At 48.0% G+C, this 12,676-nt stretch overlaps 1 protein-coding gene across 2 annotated transcripts in view; it reads right to left on the reverse strand.

Annotated features, from left to right (window-relative positions):
- The window catches only part of Reep1 (receptor accessory protein 1), a 105,096-nt gene that overhangs the window by 55,384 nt on the left and 37,036 nt on the right, over positions 1-12,676 (reverse strand). For both annotated transcript variants that reach the window (XM_036180547.1, XM_036180546.1), the window contains exon 2: positions 1,727-1,799. In XM_036180547.1, coding sequence (XP_036036440.1) covers positions 1,727-1,799 — 73 coding nt within the window. The remainder of the gene's footprint in view (positions 1-1,726; positions 1,800-12,676) is intronic.

Here is a 12,676-nt window from a genome sequence, read left to right on the forward strand (position 1 = left end):
CTGGGAGCGTGCTCAGCCCCTGCTTTGCAGAGGATCAGCTCTTGCACTACAGAGACCTCAATAAGGCCTCCCTCCCTGGCACAGCTGCTGAGCACCACAGGTGGGAAGGGGTCAGGAAGGGTAGGACTGGAAGAAGCTGCCGATTAGCCTGGGCTATGTCAATTGAGAACCAGGAGCTTCTGTGCGTGCAACTTCTCAGCTATTTATAGTGTGTGAGCAGCGCTGTCCTCACATACCAGGGACTGGTCTCCAGAAGTTACCCACACTGGATTCCCTGGTAAGAATAGCCAAAGCAAGTAGTTCTGGGAAGCTGGGAGAAAGGGGGCTGAGCTCTGGCTGTAGCTGATCGGGAGGTGTTCATCATGAAGACTTCTGGGAAATCCATGAAAATAACTTCCAGGATGGCTCTGAATTAATTCTTTCTTTTAAGATCGATCGATCTCTCTCTCTCTCTCTCTCTCTCTCTCTCTCTCTCCCCCTCCCTCCCTCTCTCTCCCTCTCTCTCCCTCTCTCTCTCTCTCTCTCTCTCTCTCCCCCCCTGTCCCCCCCTCTCTCCTCTCCCCCCTCCCCCCATATGTGTTAGAATGTACTTGTGTGTGCAAATGCCTGAGGAGATCAGAAGATGGTGTTGGATTCCATAAGCTGGAGTTACAGGTGGTAGTTAGCCCCCCAAAATGGGATCTGAGATCTGAACCCTGGTCCTCTGTCAACAGCAGGATTATTAACTATTGAGCCATCTCTCTAGCCCTTGAATTATTTTTTTTTTTACCTACACCCCCAGGATGACAAGGGGTCATCCTGGGAGCAGCCAAAATTAATGACTGCAATCTTCTAAAGAATGAGTCCACCAGACCCTAAGCTTGTCAAGCAACATCTCCTAAGGGAAAAAGAGATTGTCATCACTCCGTTGTTCAGAAGATGACCTGAGGCTCTTGGAGTTTTACGCCACTTATCCAGCATATAATTACACCAATAAATTTCAGAGCTAGGACTTGGTAACTCAGTCTCTTTATGACCAAACCCACATCCTTCGAACTTGGACCTGGGCATTCCCTACAAGGGAAAGGACATTCTCATCACATCAGCAGTCTTGGTCAGTGGGGCAGCTAAACAGGAGGTACCTGGGAAGACCAGGAATGGTCATGCAGCACCCAAACCACCCAGCAGGAATGTTCACAATCTTCTGTCTAACCAGTGAGTCCTCCTAATCCCACTGCCATATGCTCAGCTCTCTGCAAGGTGCTGCAGAGAGATGATTACGAACGCCTCATCCTCAAAGAGCTTACGCGTCAACAAGGCATAAACTGTAGGTGTTAGAAGACAGCCAGGGAGGCAGTCAGAACTGGAAAGCCAGGAAATAGCCAAGTCAGCTGGCTTCTCAGACCTGTGCACGTCTCAGTGCCAGATGGTGGTCTGTGGTCTGCAGAGTCTCCCAGATGGGGAAACCCAGGCTGAGAGAGACGACGTCACCATGGCACCTGGCCTCCAGTCCCAGATGCAATGTCCCCTTCTCTGCTTGCCTTGCTTCAACACTTAGGATCTAGACAGGGGGCAGTTTGGGAAGGGGACAGGACTCCGGAGAAGTTACATGAGAAGAGGAGTGACGAGGGGTTCCCTCCTGCCACCCGTACCCAGACCAAAGGACTGTCTATCTTCCTCCGCCCCAGCTTCACGTGAACTCTGCCACTCACCCCATCAGCCGCCCCAAATGAGAGGCTTTACTTACATATTCTTTAATGTCCTTGGACTTCACAGCCTTGTAGGAATAATACGCAGGATAAAGGGTGCCAAATATAAGCCTGGAGAAGAGACAGGAAAAAGAAGAGATGTGATTTTCACTGATCCTGTTTGATGGGAAACTTAATCAGTTCCAGGGGACTATTCTCTCGGTCAGGAAAAAGAATCCCCTGGAGGGTTCTTGTCACTGCTAGATTGTTCTTAGGAAACACCTTCTCCTGAGACAGCCCACCCACACACTCCCTACTGCTCTGGCTTGGGCGACATGGAAGGGTGATTTGGAGTTGTGGAGGTCAAATGGGAAGGAACAGGGCAGCGGAGCAGTGACGGCGTTACCCAAGGCTGACTTCCTCTCCTGATGGTGAGTCCCACAGCAGTTCCTCAAGCCTATAGTCACTGGATTTGACCTCAGCATCTCACAGCCAGAATAAGCTTTTGTAAAAATCACAAATCTAATCGGTCAACCTCCCCTCCCATCAGAATATCTCCACTCTGCCTTCACTTACAGCTCTCCCTGCTCTGAAGACGCAAGTAAATGGTGCGCCAGCCGGCTGATTGTAGTTCAGCTCTCACTAGGTCAGGAAGCAATTACCTCTCAGACCTGCAGCTGGGATCGGTCTTCAAGGGGCAGCTCTACCTGCCCATTCTCTCTACCTTACCTTTGTCAATACTGTTTTCTTCTGGAATCTTCCCCTCTCCAGCTTTTTTGCTTCATACCTACTCATTCTTCAAATCGCAATTCCCACATGATTTCCTGGACACCTCTCTGACCTCCCAGACTAGGTCAACCTTCCCCATTGAACACTCTCAACATCATCTACATATTACCAGGGGTTCTTTTACTACTCCTTGGTGCTTTCTTGACAAGATCTCACCCATGAACTGTAAGTGTCCTGAGGGTTGAGAACACTATTTGAAGGAGAGGGGCCACAGGGCCTCATTATTTGGTCCAGGACGACTTCAACCTGAAGAGCTTGGCTCAGCTTCCTGAGCACCGGGACTACAGGCATGCAATGCTATGGGTTTTTTGTTTTGTTTTGCTTTTTAATTGCAGGTATTTTTAAATTAAATTTATTCATTTGTGTATAAATATGTGTTCATATGAGTGCCACAGCACACATGTGGAGTTCAGAGGACAACTTGTGGGAGTCTAAGTATTCTCCTTCCACGATATAAGTCCCAGGGATTGAACTCAGGTCATCAGGCTTGGCAGCAAGCACCTTTACACACTGAGTGATTTCAGCAGCTCAATATATATTTAGGTTTTTGAGACAGGGTCTCACTGTATAGCTCTGACTGGCCTACAAGTTTCTATGTAGACCAGGCTGGCCTCAAACTCATAGAGTTCTGGCTGCTTCTGCCTCCTGAGTGCTGGGATTGAAGGTGTGCACCACCACACACAGCTCTAGGTATTTTAAGATGAATAAACACAATGCCAGACCTGGAAGGGCTTCATACTTTTGCCCAAATGACAAGGTTGTTTGCAGCTGTCACTCAGTGCAGCCACCCAGTCTTAGGTCCTACAGGAGCTGGCAACATCAGAGCTTTGGGGCAGCGGGGTGTGGTGGTGGGGTGGGGGTAGGGGGGTGGGGGGGTGGTGGTGGTGGTGGTTGTGGTGGTGGTCCCTCCAAAGAACTAGTCTTGTTAGATTAAAAATACCGTGCAGAGGATACTCAAAGTCAATGCCATTAAGCATTCAAAAATCACATAGAGAAGATATGCAACTAACCAAGCAGGGGGCAGCTTTACCAGGAGCACTGTGGCTGGAGTCCATCAATGTCCATGGAAAACAGAAATAACAAAACCAGGTCAGTTCTGACACTGAGGAGAAAGGGGTAGGCATGTGTGTGTGTGTGTGTGTGTGTGTGTGTGTGTGTGTGTATGTATACATGTGTGTACACGTGTGTACAAATGCCTGTCTCAAGTACCTTTACAAGCCTTAGATAGCCTAGTTTCTCTGGCTGAGGAACCCCCACCATGCACATAGGGCCCCATTTGCTTGCCCAGAGTCTCCTAATCATTAAGGAAGGGGTAAAGCCAGGGTGGACCCAGACAGACTGGCCTCTTCCAAGCCTGATTTCCTATACCCCTATTGGCTGAGGTGAGAGGCATGGGAAGCCAGATAAGCACGTAAAGGGGACAGAGGCAGGTTGAAAGGGGGAGGAAGAGGAAGGATGGTGGCGGAGAGAGAGGATTGAAGGAGGAGAGGGCAGTGTCGGACGTGTCGGACATGGTGGTGATGCCGGGCATGGAGGGGAATGACTGCACTTCTAGCATGCGGGAGGCAGAGGCAGGGAGATTACTGAAAGTTGGAGGTCAGCCTGGTTTACAGAGTATGCAGCCAGCCAGGGATACCTAGCAAGACACACAACCACACAAGGCAGATGAGGTGACTCCAAGCCTGATGACCTGAGTTTGATCCCAGGGGCCCAAGTGATGGAAAGAAACTGACTCTACTTGTCCTCTGACTTCTACACGTGTGCCATGACACCCACGTGCCCACCCATCCCCACACTAAATAATAAACATACATGTTTGTTTGTTTTTGTTTTTAAATTTTATGTGCATTGGAGATTTGGCATAGGTGTTGGGTCTCTTGGAACTGGAATTACGGAGAGTTGTGAGCTGCCATGTGGGTCCTGGGAAATGAACCCAGGTCCTTTGGAAGAGCAGTTAGTGCTCTTAGCCACTGAGCTACATCCCCAGTCCCACATGATTTTTTTTTTTTTTTTAAAAGGTGAGTCAAAGAGTGTGTGGCCTGGCCCAAGGGGCTCCAGGTTCAGGTACAGGTGACCCTGTGAAGGAGGTCTCCCCAGCCACTCCGTCTCTTCCCCCCACTCCCAAGCCTTCTTGGGAATCAGAGGACACTTCCTTCTTAGCTGAGGTTTTCTTGCCCATGTCATTGTGCCCACCAGCCCTAAGATGAGGCTTCTCTCCCTGTCCCTCACTGTCACAGCTCCCTGCATTTTTACTCCTCATCCTCATCCAAACACTTGGTAATCTGTTCAGGGTCCGTCTCCCCACAGAGCCAGGACCCACGTCTGCTTTATCTGGAGCCGCATCCCCATTCCTGGCCATGGAAGGGAGTATCCAGTAGAGACATCAAAGTCAGCATCTTCCAGGGGACACCTGTGACCTTGGAGGAGGTCTAGGCAGCGAATCGTATTCCAGACAGCACCAGGCTGAATCAGCAAGGCCTCAGGCCCAATGCCAGCCATTCTGGGGGACATAGCATGCAGCTCCTCGGGCACAGATGCCATGGTTATTATCCATGTCTGTTTTATGAGCCGTGGTTTCCAGCCCTTGTACAGAGGCAGCATATAAACAGTGGGAGATGGATCCAGGAGCCTACTGAGTGGTACCTCTGTGAACTCCAGTGAGCTGCAACAACTTCCTAGTGGTCAGAGCCGAAAAGCTCACAGGGCACCTAGCCAGGGAGGCCTGGGCTCCATCAGCCAGTGTCTTCGGACATGAAATGGTAACCAGCACCCCCTGCCTTAGACCTGTTTGACAACAGAGGGTCCCTCCACAGACACATTTACATTGGAGTCTCTAACTAACTCAAGAACACTTAGCATTTCACCTCCCCGGGGAAGAGAGACTGGGATTAAAATGACTAGTCTTCAAGAAGTAATGAATGAAGCAGGTCCAGGCTGAAGAGGTTTGCCATTCATGTCTGTTTAAACCAGGTGAGCTATTCTGAAGAGTTTTAATGAGGGGGGAGGGACGAACCTAGCTAAGGCCTTGTGCCTGCCCGACAACGGCTCTACCACTGAGCCTCAGCTTCAGCCCTTTATGTCTGTTCAAGACCAAATGTCTCTTAAAAGGACATCTTCCAACGATCCCACCTGCCAGAATCCCCGTCTCACAGCTGCCCCTCTCTGAGCTAGGATTAGAATCCAGGCACTTTCCCAATGGCCAGCAACCTTCACCTTCCTGGCAGCTCCTTCTGCTGCCTGAATTTTAGTGTACGATCTCCTCTCAACCCCACAAGTGTTTTGTTTTCCCTGAGAGAACCCCGCTAATCCTCTAAGATACATCTCGACAAAGCCATTTCAGCCAAACCCGGTCACTTCTCCCCTAGAAGCTTCTCTGCCCTCTAGTTTTGTTTGGGTTTTGAGACAGTTTCTCATGTTGCCAAGACAGACCTCACATTCACTCCGTAGCTAAGGATGACCCTGACCTTCTGGTCTTCCTGCTTCTACCCCCGAATGCTGAGAGCACTGGCTTGCATCCCAGGCTTCTGTGGTGCTGGGATGAACCCAGGGCTTCACAAACCTATTTGAGTTACATCCTCCACCCAAACACTACGTTTAAAAGTCTCTTCTTCTACATGGGGTCTTGTGTAGCCAGGCAGGCCTTGAACTTGATGTGTAGCAGCCAGAGGGAGTCTTGAACTGATCCTCCCGCCTCCGCTTCTCAAGTGCTGAGATACAGATGTGTGCTACCATGCTCAGCTTGGTTCTATGGACTTTTCTGTAAGTACAGGCCACATATTAGAAGCCGCCCCCTTGTCTCCGCTCCTTCCCACCTTCATATACTTCTTGTTTTTTTTTAAATAACCCATCCAGTTTCATGCCGCCCATATATTCCCGGGTGTGGGGTCATCCACTGGTGCTCTGTCTACCTTCCAGGGACCAGAGCCTTAAAGAAAACCCATTCTCCGTCCCCCAAGAGCATCCACCGTCAAGAGCTTCTCAGCCAGGGGTGGGGGGGCTCATGAGTCCCTCCTCACTCTAGGCTGGAATGTTTACTGGCTTGATCTTGTGCCAGCCGTGTGCAGAAAACCACAGCGGCTGGGAATTCAGGAGTGAGGCTGTCTTGGCATGTCCACAGGACATTGTTTTGCTTCAATCCTCCCCAATCTCTGGCTCTTAAATCCCCCTTCCATTTCCTCTACGGCCCCGAGTCTGTGACATAGATGTCCCATTTATCAGCTCTTGGTTTTATTTGTTAAAGATTTACTTATTTTTATGTTATTTGTATGAGTCTGCATGTATGCATGTGCACTACCCATGCAACTGGTACCCGAGGATGTCAGAAGAGGGAGTCAGAGCTGTTGGAACTGGAGGTATAGATGGTTGTGAGCCACTGTGTGAGTGCTGGGAACTGAACCTTGAGCACTTAACAGCTGAGCCATGGTTCCAGCTCCAGAAGCCCTTAGATTTTTGAGACAGGGTCTAGCTACATAGTTCAGGTTGGTCTCAAAAACATAATCCTCTTACCTGGTGATAGCCAGGGAACAGAGGGAGCCAGAGAGAAGTCCAGAACAAGGTATGAATCTCAAGGGCATTCTCACCTTGACCTACCTCTTCCAACAAGATTCCTCCATGAAAATTCCTATCACCTCCCAATGATGCCAACAAATTTTGAATCTACCAATGAATCAACTCCTTGATTAGGTCAGAGCCTTCACAACCCCTTCAGCTCTCTGTGATCAGATCCACTAGCTGGGGTCCTAGCCCTCAACACATGAAGCGTTTTGTTTGCGGAGGCACTTTCATATTCATACCGTAACAGATGTGGATATTGTGTAACAATACAGAGCATCTTCCAGTGGGTAAGTGAAACCACGTGGCAGTGTGGTACCAATTCCTACTTCTTCCTCTAAGTGTGAGAGTAGTAATGCTCCCCATTCTTGCCTGAACAATATCAGACTGAAATTTTGGCTAGTCTGACGGATGTGAAATGGCGCCCTTGTTGACATTTCCTCAAATATATGTTCATCAACTTTTTCAGACTATTTGCCCATGGAGCTGCTTAACTGCCCCACTCACAGCCCTCAGTAAAGTTACCTTTCTAGTGATTTTTTAGGAATTTTGAATTCTGAGTCTAGATGTCTCCTTGGACATACGCACTGCAAATGGTTTTTTTCCTCCAACATCAACTCTAGTAACTTGGCCTGCAATGTCTTTTGTTGTCCAGACGTTGGGCATTTTATATGAACAAATACTCTGATCTTTGACACTTGTCTTTGTATATTTTTAGAAGGTCTGGCCACCTTTTCTTACAAAAGTTTTAAACTTTGGAGGCTGGACAGATGGCTCAATTGGTAAAATGCTTGCTATACAAGATAAGGGCCTGAGTTTGGATCCCCAACACCATGTCAGAAGCTGGACACAGGGGCCGGAGAGGAGGCTGGACAGTTAAGAATTCATATAGCTCCTGTGGAGGTCCCAAGTTCAGAATTTTCTTTTGATCTCCATAAGCAATCCATGGCAGGAGGATGCACACACACACACACACACACACACACACACACACACACATACACACCAGTACTTAGAGGAAGAGGCAGCAGGAGGATCAGGAATCAGTTTCTAGGCCAGTCTGGGTTAGGTGAGATCTTGTCTCAAACAAACAAACAAAATGTAAGCTTATATAGAAAAACGAAGAGCCAAGAATAGCCAGGAAAATATTAAGACTACTGGGATTTATTCTAATGCTTTGTTTATCAAATTCATGATTGTTATTATTAAGATACCATGTTAGACAGTAGGTCAGTAGAATAGACTGGAGAGCTGAGGGATAATGCTCTAACATTTCAGAAAACTTTACGTTTGACAGGGTAGAGCTGTACACCAATGGGGAAGAGTTCAGCAGATGTGCTGGGGACAACTGGGATCCAAGCAGAAAGAATAACATGGAGTCCCTACTTCATGTCACATAGAAAATAAATCCCAGGTGAGTTAGGATCTGGTAGTGGAAGACCAGACTTTTAAAGTGTTGGTGTGCACAGTTTGCATGTGGGCATATGTTTGTGCGTGCATGTGGGTACACATGTGTGCCCATGTGTACATGCATGTGGTGCCCAGAAGTCGTCTTCTGGCCCTCTCCACCCTGTGTTTTGACACGGAGCCTCTCCATGAACTGGAGCTTTCTCTGTGGCAGTCCTCGAGCCCCTGCCCCTTCAGCAGGGGAGTTACTGGTGTGCATGGCCATGTCCAGCTCTGATTTTCTTTTAAGATTGATTTTTTTAGTATGTGTGTGTGTGTGGGATGTGGGATGTATACGTGGGGCAGTTACAGGCAGGTGTGAGCCGCATTTTCTTTATCTGCTCCTCTGTTGATGGGGTGCTAGGCTGCTTCCATGACCAGATATGGTGATTAGTTCAGTGATAAACAAGGATGTGATGGTGTCACATGACAGGACTTAGAGTATGTGTCCAGGAGTGGTACAGCTGGGTCATATGGTAGTTCTATTTTTAATTTTTAGAAACTGCTGTGCTAAAGGCTGCACAATGAATACTCTCTTTATAGATTAGGGCATCTCCCGAGCCTGGATCTTAGGCGTGTGTGTGTGTGTGTGTGTGTGTGTGTGTGTGTGTGTGTGTTATAAAACTAGATAGACGAGGACTATGACAGGAAAAAGGTCTTGAGGGAGTATTGGAGAGGGGAGAAAGAAGACAACAGAATGCATGTGACATGGAAGGGGAGCAGGGGCTAATCTGGGGGGGGACAGGAAGGAGGTGGGGTTGAGGGAGAGTAGGAGATCAACAGAATAAACACTGTGTGAGGGTGCTATGGGGAAATCTATTGGTTTGTACAGCAACCTAAAAACCCAAACCAAACATGAAAACTTTGGGTGTAATTCACACCCATTAGTGAGCTGTTTGTGCATATCTCCTAAAATGGGGAAAGCTGACTTTATGTCACCCTCCACACTGAGACAGTCAGGATATGGTGATGTCAGACAGCCCAGGTGTGACAAAGCAAAAATTCACACAAACTGTGACGCATCTCCAAGGCGCACTGTCACTGAGTCCTGAGCATTGCAGATACGTTATAAGACCAAGATGCTCCTGTGAAGCCCTGGCCTTTCCCACACCTCCACAGGGAACATCCTTCCCATGGGCACCCAGAAGCTTCTTCTGGGTAGAGCCGCTCACTCTGAGCACAGTGCTTCAGATTCCCACAGCACAGAAATCCACCTGGGCTGTGGTTGCCATGGTCCTAACCCTTGGGCTTCTCCTTACCCATCATGACCTTCTAATAGGCTGGAGGGAGAAAACCGCAGGCCTGGTTCCCAGTGCATTTGGCTCTCCAGAGACTTATGTGTTGCATGTTTACTACACATGAGAAGCTATGCAAACTTATCAACAAACATAATCTCTAACCTCCACTGACGTTGGGTATTTTTGTTTTTCTCATAAGACAGGTCAAACAAACAAACAAAGAAAGATTTAGTGAATTTAAATAATTTAGTTTCACAATGAGCCAGGGTGCCAAACTCCAGCCCAGGCCAGTGTAACTCCACTGCCTCTCTCCTCACCACCATGATAAACTACTCTTCCGACTCCACACTGTAGAGCTCGGCATCTGCCAGTGGTCCCCGAGTGAAGGAAGGGGTGGGAGAATGGGAGGCTGGAGAGACCACTCAAGGGCTAAGAGCACTGGCTGCTCTTAGACGGGACATAGGTTTGGTTTCCAGCAGCACCCAAGCCAGGTGTTGGATAATGGCCTGTAACTTTAGTTAGAGGGGACCTGGTATCCTCTTCTGACTTCCTCTGGTACCTGAGCTTATGTGGTTCACACACACTCAGGAATATACTCAAGCATACACACTCAGCCAGGGGAGAGTGTTGCCAATGATCTTTTATCAGTTATCTTGTCTAACACAAGCCTTCTTTGGCCCTGTGTTAAATATTAATTTATTCCTGGCACTCTACAGCAGTATGACTATGGGGTCTAAGCACATGTCCCCTAGTGAGCTGCTTTCTCAGCCTGAGCTGATCTTGGCAGAACAGACAGAGGCCATGTCCTCGCTCATCTTGGCATGTGCTTCTGTCGGTCCCTGTCTGCAGTCTTCCTTCTCCCAGCATTCCAAGTGCCTGCTCCTCTCGGCTCTTCACCGACTAAAGGACACAGCCTTCCCCTAGCCTCTCCCTGTCATGCCTGTGTTTGGCTATCTGCCCCCTTGATCTGGGTGACAACCTCTAAGATACTAAAATGACTGAGGTTCCTTTCCCCATCTAAGAAGGAAAACCTGAGCTTCAGAGTGACCAGGGAGCTGCTAAGACCTTTGCCAGGCCTATAAGAGTGGAGCCCTGGCTTTTCACCTCCAAGGCCTGTAAGAGTGGAGTCCAGGCCTTTCACCTCCAAGCCCTGTAAGAGTGGAGGCCAGGCCTTTCACCTCCAAGCCCTGTAAGAGTAGAGCCCAGGCCTTTCACCTCCAAGTGCAGCCTTTCTGAGAATAGAGGGAGAGTCATTTCTCAGAGCTATGTGTATTGTGTCTAAAGGAAACACACACACACACACACACACACACACACACACATTTAAATTGGATTATGGAAAGGCTCTCAAACCAATTTAGGAAAACACAAGACTGAGAACTCTGAGGCAAGCAGGAAACCAACATTCTGTAAATTCTTAATTCACGCTGTTAAACTCTAGAATCCAACCCACTCAACTCCTGTTCAGATTTCTGAATCTCTCATTTTTGTTTTGAAATCTAATTTGTCGAGAGTGCTATTCTTAAGATGCTTGTTGATGGATAGAAAGAGGCTGGGCTTGGATGTCAGACCTGGGTTTGAATCTGACTCCATTAGTAACTAGTTAGGAGACTGGAGGCATGTCTCTTTATTATTTGCATCCACTTCCTTGGCTACAATGGGCAAGAACACCTACTTACAACAGCCACTAGGAAGCTAAATGAGGAGGTTGTAGGTAAAGATTTAATAGCCCAAACAAATAGCATATGACTCACAATTACTAGTTTCTTTCTTTACTATCTCTTTTCAGAAATAGTAACTTCAAATGCCAATTCTTTTAACCACAAAACCCTTTCCTTTCAACAATTAAACTGGGAAATGGTGCAGTAGGTAAGAAGCATTTGCCCTCTAAGCCTGACAACTGGGCTTCATCCATGGAATCCACACAAAAGCTGGACAGGAGGTGTGCATGCACAATCCCAGCACTCCTACTGGGAGATGGGCTAGAAGCACAAGGCCAGGTAGCCTGCAATGCACAGCACAGGAAGGAGAGAACTGACTTAGAAAGATTATCTTCTGACCTTCACATAAGCACCATGGCACACTCATACCACACACACACACACACACACACACACACACACACACACACACACCTGCCTAAGTACACATACAATATAAATATTTTAAAAAGGGGGGTGGAATTAAGCAATTACTGTGTGTCCTGGGTCCCCTGGTAAGGAAAGTATCCAGCAAACAGATAATTATATAAATAACTGATTTAAAAAAACAGCCTGGTTATCCTGCCAACTCTGTTTTTGTTTGCTCAGCTTTTTTAGACAGTCTCGCGCTGTAGCCCAGGCTGCCCTGGAACTCACTACGCACCCAGGTTGGCTGTGAATTCACAGTCATCCTCCTGCCTTGGCCACCTGAATGCCGGGATTACAAACATGAGTCCCCACACCCTCCTGCTGACACATTCTTTTTTCTTTTTGAGTGACAGCCCATGGTGCTTATATCCAAGCCCATTTCCCTTTGCAGATCTGAGAACCAGAGATGTCCCCTGGTTGGGAGGAGGGGGTCCATTGCTAAAGGGACCATAATTCTTTATTCCAGAAGTTCTTTTTTTTTTTTTTTAAAGATTTATTTATTTATTATGTATACAGCATGTATGACTGCAGGCCAGAAGAGGGCACCATATCTCATCACAGATGGTTGTGAGCCACCATGTAGTTGCTGGGAATTGAACTCAGGACCTCTGGAAGAGCAGTCAGTGCTCTTAACCTCTGAGCCATCTCTCTAGCCCCTCCAGAAGTTCTTTATTGCCTCCCCCCAGGTTTATGTTTGGGAACAAAGAAAAACTGATGGGATCCTTGTCTACACCCTTAAAGAAGTGGAGTGGAAAGTTCAGGGAGCTCCCCCAAACTGGACTTGTGAGGTTCGAGTCAGCAGCTATCTGTGGGGCTTTCTGGGTATTTCTAGTGGCCCCCATGGCTCCCACCCAGC

This window comes from Onychomys torridus, chromosome 3 (genome assembly GCF_903995425.1).
Source record: "Onychomys torridus chromosome 3, mOncTor1.1, whole genome shotgun sequence".
In the NCBI taxonomy this organism is placed as follows: Eukaryota; Metazoa; Chordata; class Mammalia; order Rodentia; family Cricetidae; genus Onychomys; species Onychomys torridus.